Source organism: Tiliqua scincoides, chromosome 1 (genome assembly GCF_035046505.1).
Source record: "Tiliqua scincoides isolate rTilSci1 chromosome 1, rTilSci1.hap2, whole genome shotgun sequence".
NCBI lineage: Eukaryota > Metazoa > Chordata > Lepidosauria > Squamata > Scincidae > Tiliqua > Tiliqua scincoides.
Genome location: NC_089821.1, coordinates 302,292,842 through 302,313,311, shown reverse-complemented (window position 1 = coordinate 302,313,311; position 20,470 = coordinate 302,292,842). Strand labels below are relative to the sequence as shown.

The 20,470-nt window shown below is 44.5% G+C and overlaps 1 protein-coding gene across 1 annotated transcript in view; it reads right to left on the bottom strand.

Annotated features, from left to right (window-relative positions):
• Positions 1–2,600: 2,600 nt before the first annotated feature.
• Positions 2,601–20,470, bottom strand: part of TRMT61A (tRNA methyltransferase 61A) — a 52,672-nt gene continuing 34,802 nt past the window's right edge. The window contains exon 4 of the mRNA XM_066612292.1: positions 2,601–5,405. Coding sequence (XP_066468389.1) covers positions 5,077–5,405 — 329 coding nt within the window. The 3' untranslated portion in view covers positions 2,601–5,076. The remainder of the gene's footprint in view (positions 5,406–20,470) is intronic.

The following is a 20,470-nucleotide window of genomic DNA, read 5'->3' as shown; positions in this document are numbered from 1 at the left end:
CTTTGTGACTGAACTCAGCTGGAGCTTTGACCTTTTCCTCCTGGAACACTACATGTAATAGGCTTTGGGGAAGTCTTCATGCATCTGGGAGGAAGGCTTTCTTGACCAGCTTTTGTATTCATAATGGTAATGAATGCTTTGGCCCTGGGACAGGGCAGATCTGGGAGCAAGTGAGCATCATTAGCCGCAGGGCTCTTACCCTTGTTCACCAGCCTGAGTAAAGAGGCACATTTTAATCAGTGGTTCTCTCATATTTAGTGGGGGGCAGTTTGCAATTGTCTTTCTTTCTCCCAGTTTAGCTTGAGATCATCTTGCAGGCAAATGTCTGACACTCAACCCAGTCTGAGAAATGTGCTGCCTGACACATCTGTCACAGGTTCTCCAGCAGTCTAGAATCAATTTATAGGAAATTGAATTGAATAAGTACAGTCTCTCACTGCACAGAACCCACCCACCTTACTACAAACCTGAGCTACTCAGAGCTGCATCTTCTTTTAGCAGCAGGAAATCAAGGAGGAGGCACAACATGGTTGAAAAAGTAGATTACCTGGAAAATAAGATTAATAATGGAATTTTTACAGTACAAGGAAGCCGATATTTCTGTGAAGACTGATTTTTCCTTCAGTACTGGAGAAAAAAAATTGCTGGGCATTTTATTTCCACTATGTTTGATGTTCTAGCTTGCAGTAAAAAGGAAAGATACTGTACAGCCCTCTTTTATGGCACTTCTCAATTCACTGCAGTGCAGCGAATGCAGGAGCAACAGAGATTTGCTGTTGATTCTCCTCCTGCTGCTCACAGGGCAATTGGTGGTTCTACTGACCTCTGCAATGGAAGGAGAGGCCCAGCTCCAACAGAAGCAGCAGCATTGGGTAGATTGCAAAGGTGACACTTTACCTCACTGACTTCTCCTTCCCTTCCTCCTGGGAACTTTACTGGGGAATAAATGTGCTCTACAGCTTTAGCGAGCCACCAGCGCTTCTGCCACATCAGCAGCCATTACACCAATTCCCACCCTCATCTCAGACCTATTTGTGTGTTTAGCAACTAAGGGCCAAATCTTATCCAGTTTCCCAGTGCTGGTGCAGCTGTGCTAATGCAGCTGTGCCAATGGGGTGTGCACTGCATCTTGTGGGGAGGCGGTCACAGAGGCCTTCTCAAGGTATGGGAACATTTATTCCTTTACTTCAGGGCTGCGTTGTGGCTGCACCAGTGCTGGAAAGTTGGACGGGGCCTAATCCTGTCCAACTTTCCAGTGCTGATGCAACCGTGCCCATGGGGCGAGTGCTCCATCTTGCAATGCAGGGGCAGACCCAGAGGTCTCCTCAAGGTAAGTGAACATTTGCTGTCTCACCTCAGGGCTGCAACTGCAGCTGCATCAGTACTGGAAAGTTGGATAGGATCGGGCCAGAATGCATCTTACACTGAAAAATGGGGCAGGTACCTCCATATTTAACAGGCATGGAAGCAAAGAGCCAAAAACAAACATGAGCATATGGGGCTAGACAATCATCAGCATAGCTGTTCCTTTTCACATTCTTACAACAAACCGTTGCAGATCCACAAGCCCTACAACCAGCGTTGCTCAACCAGTGGTATGGGTTCCACCTGTGGCACTTGAGTTGGTGTCGGATGGTACTTGTGGGACCACTGGACACCTGGCAGCAAGGCCAGTGACATGATGCAACAAACAGCAGTAAGAGGCTTGGCAGGCAGAGCTCCAAAACATGCTTTTTGCATGCTTGAAAAAGCCCTGCCGTCCACCCTGAAACTCTTACTTGTGTTTGTCATGTCATAGCTGGCCTCCCAACCCAGAAATAACTGGCGATGACATCATCACTAGTTACTTTCAGTGGTACTTCTAATAGGTGGACCACGCAAAGTGGTATAGTAGGGGACAAACGGTGAGGAATGCTGGTCTTGAGTAGATGTAAGATTTCATCCTCAGCTTTACATATGAGAACATAATGCCAAACCATCTAGCAGATATGCAAGGGTGTCAAATGAAGTGCAAGGCATCCTAAGCACAGACAGGTGGCATCCACTCAGCATTTTCCTTCCCTTCGAAGGTTTGAGCCAGCTGCTCCTCCCAGTCTGAGTTCAGCAAAGCTTGTGTGTTTACATATGCAGGCACTTTCTCTCCCCTTGCAGGCACGCAGTTCTAGCCACCCCATTAATGATGCAGCAGCTTCACCCAGCTTCCTCTTGAAAGCCCTTCAGAGCAGTGTGTAACAAAGTCAGCCACATCCTTCCAAGGAGGAAAGCTGGAGCCATAGAACACCTTATGTAACAGCTTCAAGCTCAGATGATTTGCTTCCCTGATTTTTAATCTGCTCAGCTGTTCTGTCATCGCGGCTGCGATTGGTGGAACTTCTGTTAAACTGTTACAGATTAGCACCGGGGCCGTAACCCGTTAAGAGCTTAGCTGTGCTTATTTTCGTCAAGAAAAGGGCAAAACTGGGCTTCACATTTGCATGTGGATTTATTTAACAGGCTGTACCAGGAGTGGATTAAAAGGTATACCTCACGGACTGCATTTTATCTAAACGCAGGGCAGATAAAGCAGTTAAACACACGTACGCATGGTGATGAGAAGTCTGGAGAGAATTTATTATCAAATATTTATACTAATTGACATCAATGTAAGACAGATCAAACAAGGGCACTTTTTTTTTTTGCAGGAGGGGGAGAAACTAAACGGAACTCAACCCTTGCCATGTAGGACACAGCAGGTGTGTAGTTGTATTAAGGATTAATTCACCCAAACAGCAGAGAAGAAGATAAAGCTGTCTGAACGTTAATCATTTCAGACTGCAAGTAAAGGGTGGCCTGGTTGAAATGCTTCTCCAAGGGAAAAAAAACCCCATGCACATCCTACAATGAATATCAGTATGAAGTGTTCCACCCTAGGCTTTCCCCCAGATTGATAATTGTAGGTGCAAGGAATTTCTGTTATATGGAAGACCACTTGATTTTGTACTCCCACAGCTACAATCCAAGGTGCAGTCCAATCCAAGAACTGTTTTACCATTGCCTCACCTGTGGTAAACGAGGGCCAAAGTACACAGTGCTACCCACATTATGTCACTGGAGCTTTAGCATTACTTTTTTCCAGTGTAAACAGCATGTATGGTGGTATGTATCCCAATTGGGATACATGGATTGGGACACTAGTGTAGAAAACAAGGACTTTAACCCACTGTCACCTTTGCTGCCCTAAATCTCCAGCCTGACTGAACTTTGGAGGAAGTTTGATGGGTGTTATGAGGTGCAGGTGACCAGTGTGGTCAGGACTGCAAGGCCTGAGAAATGGCAAGCTAAAGCCACACAGAGTGCAATCCTAACATTGCATTGGCCCAGCCCAGGAGGGTTGTAAATGTGCCGTAAAGCATGTTTGCGCCTCCTCGAGTGTCACCTGGGAGGCTGCAGGGATGTGTGCCTGTCCTGGATGCAGCCTCCATGCTGGAAGGGGAAGGTATGATGGGGGAAGGTAAGGTATGGGGGTCTTTGGGGGGTGTTAGGAGGGTGGGGAGGAGGTGTTCTGGGGTGGGGGGAGGGCAGGTGGGCCTGTGGGAAGGCAGTGGGAGATTGGGGGTGGGACCAGGACCCGGCCCTTCTGCCGGATCCTGACCATGTTCCTGGGCAGCATGGCTCTTTAGGTGGCGCAGATCCGAGTAGACCCATTGTGGCTGCTGCGGCTCTACCCAGGGTAAGGGGAAGCAATTCCCCTTGCCTCAAGCCAAGCTGCTTATAGCTCCAAACGTGCACTGGATATGGGCAGGCCTGCTGGCCTCCCTCTTCCAGTGCAAGTTAGGATTGCGCTGCCAGTCTCCAAAACCACTAGAAGATTACCATGGAAATCGATAGTCTGACAGCTGCAGAAAGACATCCTGATTCAGAGAGTGGGTGAAGGAGTGAAGGGTGCACAAGTGCACCTTTTTCTGCAAGTGAGCCTCTTTTCTTTCCAATGCAAGGATTCAATCTGCAGAAGGACATAAGTAGTGATTGCACTCCTCCAATATATGAACTGAGAAACCTGGATGTGCAAGAGCTCTGTGAGTGCACCTGGACCTAAAAAACACAGCCAGAGCATTTCCCCATTAATTTGAACGACACATGAACTGCTTGCTAGCTGCAACCTGAACACATCTCTTACACAGAAATACATTGTGAAGTAGCTGTGCCTGGACATTAGGAATGAGGACTAGAAGCAGCTGATTTACAAGACAAACACTACCTTGGTTTGCTCCTGTATAGCGTAATGTTATTAGAAACCAAAACTGCTTGCAAAACTGGCATAACTCAGCTAAATAAAAAGACCCATCGCCAATTCAAGCCTTAGAATCAATTCTGGCTGCATTTAGAGGTCATCTTCTCTGATCCCCCAAATCAGGAAAGAGCAGAATGTGCACGTGTGCTAATTCTCTTTTTGGTTTGTAAGACCATATTTTGCAGTGACATCTGCACTGGTAAATGGTGGTTAGAGAGATCCCGTCCAATCAGGATTGCAGGACATGTCTGCACACAGAGAATGTTCCAAGGATGTTTGGAGCACAAGAGAATGTGACATCTGCACTCAGGCTCTATGAAACAGGTTTGTGCTCAGGCTTTAAAAACAACAGAGCTTCTTTCAACATTCTTACAAAAAAAGAAAGCAATAAATTCCTAACAGCAATATTAAAAAAAAAACAAAAAAACCCAACTCTCCCATGGTATACCCTCTTAGCTGGGAAGAATTAAAACAGAATTCCAGGAAACCAAAGAAAGCCCCCTGACTTTTTTCCTTTTTGTAAAATGAGGCAGACATCACCTCAACAAAATGCTTTTACTTTGCAGATTCCAACCTACTGCTATTAGCTGCTAATCCATCTTCCTACCTGACACCTAGCCAAGCACTGTTTCAGAACAGCAGGGTACTGCTGAAGCTGATGTGGTTAGTGCTTCTGCGTGCTATTTAAACAAAAGCATAATCTTACTCAGTCTGACTATATATGGAATTGCCAGAGGAGCACAAACTTCAGATGCTCAACTGGGAGGGAGGGAGTGTGGGCAGCAGAGGCCTCTCTGCCTGTGTAACTAAATTGGGCTTTTGGTAGCAAAGGTCAAATATCCAGTGTGACCCACCATTTCTCTGGGCGGTATACCGCTTTTAAATTGCACAGTTCCCTGCTGAAGATTAGCACAGGAGGCATCTTGATTTGATTGGTTGCCCCTGTCAAACTCTGTGCCTGATTTATCCTCGCCTGCTTTTCCAAGGTCAGGGATTTGCAAGCTAATTGTCCTAACATTGTACACCCTGAGCAGGATCTCCAAAGTATTAATTTCAGTAAATCCATGTTCCTCCAAAGCCAGGCAGGTCCTTTGAACTTGTTCGATGCAAGGAGAAAATGAACAGATGCGTCCACCTAGAGATAGAGAAAGAGAGAGAGAGAGAGAGAGAGAGAGAGAGAGAGAGAATGAGAGAATGAGAACCAGCAGCTTCAGTATCTCATCCAAATTCAACACAACCTAAGCTGCAGCTTAGTAAATAGCTCACTTGCAAAGCAGCTTCACTGAATCTAGAAAGTGCAGAATTTAAAATGGGAATCTCAGAAAATGTCTACATCAACTTGCCCAGTTCCATTGGGACAGTCCTACTTCATTCCTGTGTCTGACACTCATTGTCCCTGATCACCTTCACTTCCCTAATTCTGCAGCATGCAGAAGGCAGCACCTCATTAAAATGGTACTGACTTTCCTAGTGTCCTTCAATCTGATCCAAACAAGTTTAGCTAGCAGTGTTAGATTTGTTGAAAGCGTGACAAGATTGATAATGTATTTGAACTCTGGTTTTTTTTTGTTTTTTGTTTTGCTTTCTGCGCTTCTAAATTGTGTGTTCAAGACAAACAGAGAAATGTCCTTCGTTCCAGTAAGTCTAGCACCTCCTCAACACACACTTTCCACTTATAAAAAAGAAAGTTTTATTTTATGGTAAATGTGCATTAACAGAAACCTGCTTTCCCTTGCAAGCAGACAAGCATGGGCACAACCACTTCTCACTCAATTTTGGATACTTCACGATCCCTCAAGGATGTCTCAGAGTCGCCTTTGCTTTCTGTTTGTGTTCACATCTGATGCTTTAAATTAAATAAATAAATACTATCAAACCCAAACAGCAGCCCACAATCCCAAGAGAAGGAAGTGCATTTCTACAACAAAAGCGTGAATATTATTTCTGGAGCAACAACTGAAATGTGACGGCCTCATGGACTGCAGAGATATTGCTGCTTCCGGTATTTTTTAGCATTTCTGTAAACATCGACTGTGTGCCAGATAAGGACTGAGGATCCGCAGTCGGCACAGCGGGTTCACACACAAGCTGACAAGTTTGGCATTGAGCTTCTCTCCAATTCTGCACATATTTCTGAGATAATCAGCTGATCTGTTCATAATAAGCTTTACATGAAACACCACTGAAGCTCATCTTTCCATGTATCTGTTGTAATCCACCAGTTCTTATGCCTTCCCAAATGAAGCCATTTCCATATTTCTGCAAGTTCTTTGTACAAAAACAAAACACGGATTACATTCAAGAGCCTGAAAATTATTATTCAGAAATCCGTTTTCACTTTCCCTTGGTTGGCAACCTTCAGTCTCGAAAGACTATGGTATAAGCCTACAGCACCCGGTATTCCTAGGCGGTCTCCCATCCAAGTACTAACCAGCCCTGACCTTGCTTAGTTTCCAAGAGATCAGACAAGATCAGGCATGTGCAGGGTAAAATGGCTCTTAGCAGAGTCTCTTAGCGCAGTGGTTCCCAAAGTTACCTGAGTCACAGTGCCCCTGCAGCCTCTTCTTCCCAGCTCAGATGGGTGCCACCATTGTGGATCTCGTGAAATCTCACAAGATCCATGATGGCGGCGCCTGAATCTGACGATATTTTGTGAGAGCCAAGATGGCAGCAAACAAGTAAACAGGTAGGAGGGCTCAAGGGTGACATCCCATGGCACCCCTGTGAATGTACTGCAACTCCCTAAGGTGTGCTCAGTGGATACAGTGGATTGTTGCTTTGCGATACATTCAGTATATGATCAAACAACTTTAGTTATACAATACAATGGGGTCGCAAATGGATTAATATAATAAAGCAGGGATCCCTTATATTTAAGGGGAAAACTGCAGCAGATTGCTGAATGGTAATTTTCAAATCATTAATACACATTAATGAGACATTACATGTCACGACAATAATCACGACATTAATACACTTGTAGTGAGAATGGATGATGGCCGGATCCCAAAGGATCTCCTCTATGGAGAACTCGTGCAAGGAAAGCACCCTACAGGTGGACCACAGCTGCGATACAAGGACATCTGCAAGAGGGATCTGAAGGCCTTAGGAGTGGACCTCAAGAGGTGGGAAACCCTGGCTTCTGAGCGGCCTGCTCGGAGGCAGGCTGTGCAGCATGGCCTTTCCCAGTTTGAAGAAACACTTGGCCAACAGTCTGAGGCAAAGAGGCAAAGAAGGAAGACCCATAGCCAGGGAGACAGACCAGGGACAGACTGCACTTGCTCCCAATGTGGAAGGGATTGTCACTCCCAAATTGGCCTTTTCAGCCACACTAGACGCTGTTCCAGAACCACCTTTCAGAGCGCGATACCATAGACTTTCAAGACTGAAGGTTGCCAACAACTCAATACACATTGCAGGTGCCATCTCCTTTGGAGATAAGACTCATGCTAGGACCTTCTTAGCTGTGAAGCCCAACTTGTGGAATCCCTTCCTGCTGAACATTGGAACAGCTCCCTCAGTGCTGGTATTTTTATTCTCTCCTTGGTCAATAAACTGCCTCTGTATAGTTGTAGACTTTTGCCAATTACTAGTCTGCTCTGTTACTCTGATGCTTTTTAAAAAAAAATTGATTTTGTTAAATTGCATTTCCTATGTTTTTTTTAACTTGTAAGCTTTAAAAAATCTACTTTTTTGTAATCTTGCGCTTCCCACTGAGACTTGAAAGTCAAATATAAATATTTTAAAAGAAAATACATATATTGCAACACTACTATTTCAAAAGCTCTAACAGTTCCACAATGCTCAGAACTATGATATTGTTAATTAACTGAACATTTTCCAGAGTCTGTACTCACCAGCAAAATACCACACAAAACCTTAAATCGGTTCCACAGTATCCTCAAAACACTGAAATCAATTAAGAGTTTATGTCTTGCTTACTGGAATCAATAAGAAATCTCATTTATCACACAAACACAAATTATTGCCGAAACCCAATATTATTTATACAATGTCCTGTGAAAATACAAAAGTTAGTTACGTGCTTCCATTTCATAGATCAAACAAGGCTAAATACACATTTGCCACCAAGTACCCCAAAATAAGAATTATTATACAGATTCTGAAATTAAGTTTACAAAATATGAATACTGTACATGTTAACTAATTAGTTGCACATTTCCCAATAACTGTGGTCAACCAAAAATGACTGGAGATTTCTTGTTAATTTCAATTGAACTGAAACTGTTGCAAAAAACCCCAAGCCAACCTTACAACCCCAACACTTGCTAACAAAATGGACTTCATCTTTTTCATATTTATTGGTATCAACTAGAATATAATGGACACAATTATTCACCAAATGATCCATATTTTCAGTATTTATAACCACCACATCCATCCACAAACTGCTAACTCTTGATCAGAAGTCAGTCCCAGTTCCACAATAATGAAATCCATTGTCAACCTTCCATCCATGTTTTAATCAAACACTAGGTATTATTGAAGAGAAGCACTATGTCTCAGTTCTGTCTTTTGTTGGGCAGTTTATCACTTCTAACAGTTTCATGTAGGTATCCTAGAAAATGGAGAAAAGATAGATCCCTGCAGGACACCATAGGCCAATGGTCATGATACTGAGTAGGACTTCCCCAGCACCACTTTCTGGAATCAACCTCCTAAAAAGGATAGCAGTCACCATAAAGTGTTGCATGCCAGCCCAATCCCAGCAAGGCAGTCCAAAAAACCCCATGGTCAATGGTATCAATTGCTACTGACAGGTCCAGCAAAACCAAACCAAAAATGGGATGCACTTCCTCTGTCCAGCTGCTTGCACAGATCCTCCATTAAAGTGACCATATCCATTTCAGGCCCACGATCAGGCTTGAGGTTAGATTGAAAAGACTTGAAATACTCAGTTTCATTCAGGAATCTCCCGAGCCAGGTCAACTCCTCTCCACTGCAGATGGCTTTCTGCAGACGAAAGGTGGCAGAGAAGTAAGCCTTTTTGTTTTTTATTTTGCTGCCATCATGGCCACAAAGTAGGTCCGAAGACTAGCTCTAGCCCATATTTCGGGCAGGAGGTCTGGTCTAGAGGGTAGAGCCTCCGTTAGCCCAAAGATAACATCAGAAGGTCGCCAGTTTGAGGACTTCCTGAACGGCTTCCTGAACGGCAGCTTCCTGAACGGCTGAGAATGGTGAGATCTTGAAGCAGCGGACAAAGCCGAGCTGAATGATTCCACCCGCTCTTGGTGTGAGCAAGAAGTGTGTTGGCTGCCCTCCATGTGAGAGATGGAGCTGCTTGTCAGCCTGCATGGGAGAACTGGAGACCAGAAGTGAGACCAAACCAGGAAGGTCCATTCTGAAATGTTGTTGGTTCTTGAAAGAGAGAACCTCTGATTGTAAAAATCCCCTTGAGGGATTTAGAAACGCCTGGCTATGTAAACCGCCTTGAATAAAGTCAGAGGAGTAATCTGAGGACCAGATAGGTGGTATAGAAATACCTAGTTTATTATTATTATTATTATTATTATTATTATTATTATTATTATTATTATTATTATTATTATTATTATTATTATTATATTTGCTCAAACTCAGTGTACTGGGGGGATTTTCCTGCACCCTCCTTCCTTTACAAACTTGGATTATCTTCCCAAATTAATTTTGGGATGTCCAGCTTGGCCAGCATGCCTCTCAGACAGCTGCACAATTTGTTATATTAAGGCAGCTGGATGTATTTTTGGAATAGCTATTTGTTACTCTGGAAGAAAAAAGTGGAATTTTTTAAAAAGTAGAGAGAGTGAGAGAGAGAATTAAATATGCTTGAATAAAATGGAGTCAAATCCCTGCATGGCAGGGTGGGATATGGGTCAGAAATCACTGTGGCTAGAGCAAAACGCTAACCAAAAATAACTAGCACCTCATATGCCAATCTGGGAGTAGAGTGAGGCCACAACACACAGCAAGGATCCTCCTCAACAGCCCCTCAACCATATCTTGCCAGATGCCAGGGAGGGCACCAGGATGTTCTTATGATGCAGATCACTTGTTGTCTTGTGTGCACCCTGAAACATCTGGTGGGACACTGTGAGATAAAGGAAGCTGGACTAGATGGGCCTTTGGCCTTATCCAACAGGGCTCTTCTTATGTCCTTATCTGTTCTACAAACAGGTTCAACAGCTATTTCTTTGTGCTCAGGGAAAAACTGCAGTTCTGTCAAGAAAAGAACCAGGATTCTCAACACTTCCACAAACTATAGTTCCTGGGAGTCTGTTGGGAAGCCATCTCAAACAACACAGTGTGTGTTGTGGAGATATATCCTTCAAGCCTGGGCCCAAACCTGAGCCTCAAAAGTACAGAGACATTCAGCTGGAAAAATGCTGCTGGCCTGCAGTTTGACTACCAGCTTCAACATTTGAATTGTTGCATTAGACAGACAGAGAGAGAGAGAGACAGAGAACTGGCTGTGTTTATTCAACAGGGATGGTATGTATACTGTATACAGAATAATCTCCATCCCTTAGATGGGAAGCTCTGAAGACTTCATGCTTCCAGCCAAGAAAATTTGCATCTCTGCATTGACTTGACAATAGACACCGCAGAGGAAAATCCCCCAAAGGCCAACTGATGATTCAGCCAGGATGTTCCTCAGGGCAGACACCAAAATCTTTCAGCTGCTTAAGCTTATGGACTCTCTCCTCTACACTACAAGTCAAAGCCTGGAAGAGGGAGTGTCTTAGAAGACAACACACCACCATTCATCACAATGTCACCTCTGCAGCTGGGAATAGAAAGATTCAGATTTACACTGAAAAGCTACCCAGCTAAATCAGCTCAAGGCATTAAGAAGGATGTTGTCTGCCAGAAATCCAAGGGTCACGTGGTCTTCCTCGTGATGCAATGTCCCCATAAGGAAGGCCTCCCAGCACAAAATGGATGGGGGGGGGGGAGAGGAATAGCAGTCGAAGTGGCTTTAATTACTTGGAGGCCAAAATGATTTGCTGATCAGCGCTGCTCTGCATTCCTTCCCATCTCTCTGGTGAGCTGCTGGGTCCATCAACGATGCTGGCCCCCACAAAAGCCGGTTATATAATATGACAAGGCAACTGGCCTGCTAAAAATAATGTGGACACACACAGTGGCTTACATCTAATTCTCTCGCCGTCTCTTTTCAGCGACAAAGCTCTTTTTTGTTTTTTAAAGAGGAAGCAAGCAGCATAGGTCTAAGAGGCATTCCACAAGTTAGGCAGAATGAAGTGGCATAATTTGGGACTGTACAACTCAGTGGCATAGCTAGAGGGGGTGCAAAGCTCTTATGTTTTGCAGGGAGCCTCACCGCAGCATGCAAGCGGACCCTCTCCCTTCCATTCAGAGCCCGGCATACACCTCCATTTTGCTCCCACCACCCGGAATGGCTCCAAAGGAAAGGGGCCGCTTGCGCATCGCGGTGAGGCTCCCTACAAAACTCAGTGCTTTGCACCCCCTAGCTACACCACTGGTACAACTTCAGACTGGAGAGAGAGGAGACTCACTTGTTAACATCCTCCTCTGAAGAAAAAGCCAAAAAAGGTGGCCAACAGGTGCAAGGTGTTGCCATTCAGGGTAGCCAATTCACTTCATTCCTGGGCAGGTCAGCCCTGACCCCACACCAACTTTCATAGACAAAATTTACACATACAGAAAAACATACAGATTGTTCTATAATCAACAGTTACAAATTAATCAACAGCTACAAATCTCAGTTTCAGCATGTGAAACTGCAGACTGAATGCAACATCATACCTTAATAACTACATGCATGAATGTAGAGACATATACTACGGGGGGGGGGGGAGAGCACCCAAGGTCACCCATGGCCACCCATCATCACTCATCATCATGAGATTTAATTTCTAGAGAAACAATTTTCAGTTGGTGTGCAGTGGCACACTGATGTGTCATGAAAGGTCCATAGGTGTGCCTGGGAATTTGGAGCACAGCTTTGAAAATCACTGAAAAACTTTCTGGCTACTACAGCTCAGTTTCTAGGGCAACTGTCTGTAGTAATGAATTGTTGGTCCCTGTTACATAAGAACAGCCCACTGGATCAGGCCATTGGCCCATCTAGTCCAGCTTCCTGCATCTCACAGTATGCATCTTCCTGCATACAAACGCCCCAGGGAGCACACCAGATAACAAGAGATCTGCATGCTGATGCCCTCCCTTTTCCTCAGCTGGCAGCCGCAGAACATGGAAGCGAGAAGTGACATCACAAGAGGCAAAGACCATAGAGGTCAGTGTGCTGTGTGTAGAAAAACTCTGAAAATCAAGTTCTAGAAGACCAGGCTGAAATCTCACAAGTGGCAACTCCAGGAACATGTACTATAACACAATTTAAAAGGCAAATTAGGGACAGTGATATACCAGGGACAGGTAGCAGAAAATGGAAGTTGGTAAATTGGGATGACTGGAGCCTGTGTGAATGTTGCAGAAGGATTTACAGATGCACTCCAAGGAACCGTCACTGAATAACTAATTCCATAGCTGCTAATCCTGCTATAAATGGTTTTGTAGGCCGGATTTTTTAGCTCCGTCTGAGAATAAAAGTCACGGCAGCCTTGTCAATGATAGCTCTTCTATCATGCACCTTTGAAACCGAAGCTGCCCTTCTCCTCAAGCATTAACAAGGTGGCACACTCTGATCACCGGCAACCAAGGCTCCTATGCACACTGCATGAAGCTGCAGTTTACACCTGAACATCAGAAAACAAGAGGAGATGCCATGTGTGTCTCACTCAGAACCATTATCAAACTCAGTGAACATGTGGAGTGGAGATCATCTTTCTCCAACCCAAACTAACTCCACTTATGCAATGCAAAGTACATTTTGAAAAACAGTACAGAAGGAAAACCTGGATTGGAATCTAATTAGTAGATTACAGCTAACAAACAATATATTCCAGAGCTTTGTCACACCAGAGCCTTATTTTTAAAGACAGCTGCAATTCTCAGTGTTCAGGCAACATGGGGGGGGGGGAGGTATTTCATCTGAGTGAAATGTCACTTCACAATAAATGCTTTGTGTTCAGAGAAGGCGCCAGGGAGACACAAAAGCAGCTTACTATTGTTCACGTCAAGCCTTTTATGAGTTTTTGTGTAGTGGTTTATACCAGATTGTTATAAGCTGCAAAGTGTTACATTGGTAGTCAACTGATGGTTGTCAATATAAGCCGAGCTCTACACAATTGAGAATAAATTCCCAAGATGGCCAAAATGAAACATTTGGAAAGCGAGGAAAATTCCCGGGTAGCTATCCAGACACACATCTTAAACCAGGCTTCAGAACCTCTTAATTGCTAAAGCTACAGGGTTTGAGTCAATGAGGCACATCTACGCTACAAAGTCATATGCGTTGGGCAGCCCAATTCTAAACTTCCGGCGCTGAAATGGCTGCTGTTGTATCATGTGGGGCCAGGAAAGCAGACGGAGATCTCCTTGGGGGAAGGGAACATTCATCCCCTTCCCCCAAGTAAAGCCCCAGCCTCCACAATGGGGCTTCTCGTGTCCAGTGTTGGCACAGACTGCAGAAGCCCCATGTCAGGATTCTCCGCAAGTCCCATTCCCCTCCTGGGCTGGTCCCAACCCCCCGATGTGCCCTCTTGCCACCCTCCCCATTTCCCCACACTGCCCATGGCCACAGCTTCTTCTGCAGCGCCAACAGGGTGGCATAGACCTCCTCACCAGCTTACTCGGAGGGTACCACAAACATGCTTTATGACTTGCAACACCCAGAGCCAGCAGTATGAGTGTACCACTGGCACTAGAGCCCATAGGATTGGGCTCATACCATTTCAGTGGTCATGCTTTGCCCAAAGGATCCTGGGAACTCTAGTTTGGTAAGAATGCTAAGGTTCCCCCCCCCCCAACTTCAGTACCCAAGGCTCCCTGGGATAAATCTTAAACCAGTTTACATGTGAGTTGTTTCTTGCACAACACTAAGGGCATATCTACACAATCTGGTGATTAAGCACCAACAGCCCACATAGCAGAAAGGCTTTAGGCAGTTTTGTGCAACCTCTCATAGATAAGAGTGGCTCCTTGCAATTTACATTCAGTTCTCAGAAATGAAGTATTACATGTTGGGTTCTGTGCCAAGAAATAGTTCAGTGCAGGGGCAGGTACTCTGAAGACCATCCCAGACAACTTTCCAGCACCAATGCAGCCGCTATACCGCCCTAAGGGAACAAATGTTCCCTTACTTTGAGGAGGCCTCTGTGACTGACCCCCCCCCCCACTGCAGGATACAGCGCATGCCCCATTGGCACAGCTGCATCAGCGTTGGAAAGCTGAACAGGACTGGGCCCTTACTTGGCAGAAACCTGTACTCTTGCTATATCCTCATTCAGTAAGAAAGTAGGTGCTAAAAGCATTAGAAGAGATGATAATCCTAGAGGAGAACAGGCATCCCTTGCAGGGCAATAGAATCTAATACCTAAAGCTGCCCCCCAGTAGCTTTTCTCACTTTGAGGCAACCAGCAGATTGAGTGGCTAAATCTTGAGAGCCAGGATGGTGTAGTGGTTCAGGAGGTAGACTTAGATCTGGAAGATCCAGGCTCCAATCTGCACTCAGCCATGAAGCTTCCTGAGTGACCTTGGGTCAGTCACTATCTCTCAGTTGCACCTACCTCACAGGGTTGTTGTGAGGTCAAAAGGAAGGGAGGAACTACGTATACCACCCTGAGCTACTTGGAGGAAAGGCAATATAACAACGTGAAAAATAAATCTAGGTTTTATCTGCATTGTAAAGCAAGTTGTTACAAGAAATGATCTGAGTCGGCTTTACTTCTAGAATAGGATTGGCAAAGATGTCATGAAGGCAGTGCACTCACAGAATGGAAATCCAGTATTTTCAAGAATTCACTGCCCGTTTGGGAGAAGTTGCGTCCTCGGGAATATAGGCATGCAGTTCCTGCAAGTGTATGATTTTTCACAATCTATTTTCCCAAGGGAATCCCACCCCAGGAATACCTCCCCAGTGAGAAAGGGGCGTTGTGTGAACGCTGTCCACTTACCCTCCCCAGTGTGGCTCCCTCAAGTGCTTTCTGCTTGCAAGAAAAGCTACCGCAGCCCAATTTGTTTAATGAGACCTCTGTGTTAGTCTGAGTTGATACAGTAATTATCCCAGATTAGTGCTGCTCGCATTGGGAAGCTGTGGGCGCTTTTTGATCTGGGGAGCAGTCTTTAAAAAATGAGTGTAATCATGTAGAACTTATCTGAAGCTGGCTGATGTGGAGGAGGAGGAGGACTGGGAAACAATACGTGGGTCTGTAGAAATGCTCCTTTCCCCACATCCATTCAACGCAGGGGGTAAAAGAGATTGTCAGAAACCTTTTTTCCTAAGAGGCCAAATCTCCCCATTCTGTAGTTTGGTGAAGAGGGCAGACGGAAGGCCGACAGACACTCTTAAGCAGTGGGGATTCAGGATTTATATAGGTTACAGCACAGTTCAGGTTGAAGAGATCAGAAATGAAAGGTGGGGGAAGAGAAGTGAGAATACAATGCTAAACCCTTTTAAACACTTTCTCAGTGTTAACAGTGTCACAGAGAGGTGGGTAACCTGCTTTGCACTGGAGGTGAGATCAGAGCCCAGAGTAGGGGGATTGCAAGGAAGAACCTTTTAAAGTGGTGACTCTCTTATTTTTAGGAAGAGGGGAGAACTGTCCCAATTCATCCCAGTACAGTATCCCTCCCAGTAGCTGTTTGTTGGTGACTCCTTTGTGTCTTTTTTTAAGACTGGGAGCCATCTTATTCTTTTCCTTATGTGAACTGCTAAGAGAACATTTTGTTAGAAATGAGTATATAAACATTCTAATCAATAATGGGCTCCAGGCCTGCTGGGTGAGAGACCTGTAAGATCGGTGGCTAAGGACTGCAAGATGACAAAAGGGCAGCATCTCCAAAGAGCCTTAACCAGCCATGCCCTTCTGTGAACAGATACACCTCCCACCCCAAGCAGATCTCCCAAGAAGCCACGTGTTTAATCTCTGCTTTCTCCAATGTCAGATTCTTCTCCCCCTCACCAGATACTACCTGAGCAGTGGCTTAAGGAGCAGAGAAGAAACTGCAGAACCAACGCAATTATAGTCGGTTTTATCACGTATTTTTAGGAAAAAGGAACTCAGTTCACTGTGTTCTGTGATGCCACTACAACGTCTCAACAGTAAATTACTAGTACCTCGGTGATGGTGGTGGGTGGCACTGATGGTTTGTGGGGGCGAGAAACCAACATCCAAGATCAGCATCCTTCTGGCTTTTATTCAGTGCTTACTAGCACACTAAAAACATTGCCTTTGAAAGGGGGGGAGGTGGACAGAATGTCCTTTAAAAAAGCAAGTGTGTGGGTGAGCTGATATTCTACTGGCAAGGAAAACTGGAGGGTTCAATTCTCAAGAGAAAACTGGGGTGGGCAGGGGGGGGAGAGAGAGGATATTAATTCAGAAAAAGTGATTTGAAGAAACATCATCCACTGTTTGCTGTGGTATACAATTTCCTGCAGTTGCCTGGAAGAATTGGAAGGAGTTAGTGATAACTCATTGCTGCTTTCATGCAAGCAGTCTGGCTACATGGAGAGAATGCAAAATTCTGTGCAAGTCAGATCTGGAACTGGGCTGAAGCAGCCTCTCTCTTTCTAATCATCTCAGTTTTAACCCATTTCTGCCCAGCCCACAGGTGTACACATTTGATCCCTGTTGCATATATGCAGAAACGGCTGAAGTTGTGTTTTTTTTTTTTAATTAAGCTTCTACTGCACATTGCTCAGGGAGAAAAAGGGAATAATGATGATCCATGGGCAGCACATTGTCAAAGGCAGAAGGAACTGGGCAGAGTTTGCAAGGGTGTTACAAACGTATTTCCGTTTCATAGCTGCTCCCAATGAATCCCAAGAACCATCATTGCTGAGAGGTCTCTGTTACAGATCCCTAATCCTTATCCTACTCATCCCAAATTAGTTTCCAGGCTTCCCTTTGAGACCAGTTTGAGCTGGTAGCAAAGAAGCATTCTGGGGCCGAAGGTCTTGGCATGCATAGGATCTGCTTCCTAGGCCTTCTCACCCATCCACCCATTCCTTTCCCACCTGCCACTTTGCTCTCTACCTTCCTCATCCATGAAAAGCTATTCCTAATTATACAGGAGTGCTGCAGTCAGAGCATTACACACATTTAATTTGCATAAACATATTCTAAGCATTGCAGCTGAGCTTCTCCAGTACATAATTAAAGAGGGATTATATTAGAAGCCTGATGTCCTATGCTTTAAAAGGAGGAGAAAAATCCAAAAAATCCTATAGCTTTCTCTGCTGGAGAAGAAAGATCTTTATGGAAAGAAAGAACAACAACAACAAAAAGAGATGAAAAATCCTTGCTCTCAGCAGTTCACTGCAGGCATGAGAGAAAGCCTAACTGGGTTTACCACAATCTGCCTAAAGCCTAGCATGGAGAATAGATGGCAATTATTATTAGGCAAGTGTGTAAAGTCCTGCAAGAACAAGTGGGCAACCCACCCCCTCCAGCCAGTGTCTCAATATTCTGCAGAAGCTACTGAACCCCAGATAAGATGCTTCATCTCGTGCTGTACAGCAGGACTCCTTTGAATTGGGTCCTCAAAGGTCCTCAATAAGATTAACGGCAAGAATGGAATACATGTTCCAGCCCACTTCCATCGGTTCCTGTGGGGTGATAGCAAAGTCAGCACCACAAGCTAAATGTGTATACACAGAAAAAGGTTGGGAAAACTTGAATCATTTTAGGAAACTTGCCCTCTTTTTCTGTACTTACTGAAATGTTTCTACAAATACAACACACACCTCTACAAATACAACACACACAAAATTCAAGTGTATTTTCCTGTACAAAGTCTCTATTATTTGTGGGTCTGGTCCTTTACATATGAAGTTGTATTTGACTGTGTGGTTTAGTATTATTTCTGCCATCCCTACTCCCCCTGTCAATTTTAAATATCAAATTGATGGACTATTGATGGGTGCATCAACATTAATCTGTTTATTGGTCTGGGTGTCCACATTCTTTAATTGTGATCAATTGCCAGATTTCTGTAATTTCTTTGGATTATATGGAAATCCTGAATAAATATGATATTAAAAAAACAAGTAATCACGTCTCATAGATAATCACAGTCAATGGTGGCTTTAAATTTTTACATTCATGCCATGTGTCAATCTCTTTCCTATATTTGTGATACACATTAGAATGCTCTACCCTCCATCCTGCTGCAAGGCACAGAGTGTCTGTGGCAAACATGTAGGGCTTTGGTGAGCAGACAAATTGATGAGGAAACTGCAGCCAGGCAGCTTTCTAGAAGATTAATACTGAAAAAGGAAAACAAGAGAGGCAGGTTAATTTTGTAAGTTAGGATAGGCTCCATTCATAATGCACGAGGCTTGAATTTTTAAAAAAAGGCTCTACAGTTCCTTTCCCCCTCATCTCTCAACATGAAAATTTAAAATCCTCCACAAAGCACAGTTCTAACTGCATGGTTCCTATAAGACTCAAGAGCATTAGAGGGCAAAAACAGTGGAAAGGATGTACAGTTTCAATCTGCAGCAAAAACAGATTGAAAGGCTTCTGTTGAAAGCTTCCTTAAACAATAAGGACTGTCATCTTGAGACATTAAAATGTAGACCTCCCTCATCCAGTAACACTATCCCTATCTACAAGGCAGGCAATCCAGAGTAATCACCCCCCCCCCAAGCTGAAGACTACCTTGGGCCACTCAGAGATCACTTCGAGCCAATCTACATGTTCAGTAGAAAGCACATGATACAATGCACTTGAGAAGTGGAACTATGGATGGTGGGAACCATTTTTGACTGCAGTTGGAAGAACTGCATGTTTGATGGCACCAAACAACAAACCTCCTTGCACATAGAAGACTAGCACATCAAAGCAAAGGCTAGACTGTAATCCTAATGTACTAGCTTTTCACAGAAATGAGGTGTTGTGGGGAGAACAAGTAAGCCTCCACCTGAATTCTGAAGAAATCTTTCAGTTGGCCTTCTGTCTGTGTCTATTGGAAGTATTTTTAATAGTTTATAGTGCTAAATAAAAGTATTGATGCTTATTTTAATAAATATTGAATTATATGGGATACAGCCGGGGGGGGGAGAAGCAGGGTGGACTTGCATGCCTTTCCCAGAACATGTCGATCAGCTTTGCATTTACAGCAAACACAGCATGTGATTGCAAACCTTCACCTACCAGGTGCAACAATTCTGCTATTGGTTTTTCATGATGACATCCTGCTCCCCCCCCCCAAATTTTGCCTAGGATTGACAACTATCATTTCATTTCAACTCTTAGTTCACTTCTTGGGGGGCAAATTAATTAGAAGCCAACATTAATTCAGGAACTGTCATTGATCAAGTGTAAGAATGAGCCCCACGGCCCTCCTCCCCAAAAAGCAGAGCACACATTCCAAAAACCTGGTTCTTCCATCCTTGGATATGTACAGCTGAGCCATAGGGAGCTTCCTCTCTCCCCTCCTCTGCCTTTTTTAAATTTAGCCCAAAGGCGTTTGCTAGAGATTCAGTCAAAATCAAGGTCAGGCATTCGGCACAGCAACCATTGCAGTGAAAACCATTTATCAGCAGATGCTGGAAAGGGAGGGAGGGCAGAAAGAAGAGAAGAGGAAGCAAGATCTGCAGTGCAGCAAGTCATCAGTAAGCAAGAATTGCTGCTGTCAGACTGAAGAGCATCCTTGGCAGGAAAATGGTTGGCAACCTTCAGTCTTTATACCAAGACTATTGTATAAGCCTACAGCACCTGGTATTCCCAGGTGGTCTCCCATCCAAGTACTAACCAGGCCTGACCCTGCTTAGCTTCCGAGATCATGGTATAAGCCTACAGCGCCCGGTATTCCCAGGTGGTCTCCCATCCAAGTACTATCCAGGCCTGACACTGCTTGCAGAAGAGGGAGCCTGTCAGTACACATACACACCAATACAGCATCAAGCACAACGCAGGACTTTCAAAAGCCCCAAGCACCGGCTTTGTATTCTTTCCAGCTCTTTGCAGTAAAACAGGTTGTTAAAGAAAGAGGTTAAAACAATCCATGGCAGGAACAGCAAGGAGGGATGTATGCTTAACAGACCATTAACCCTTAAGCCCATTAAAGTAATGAACTGCAGCTATTCCGAGAGCA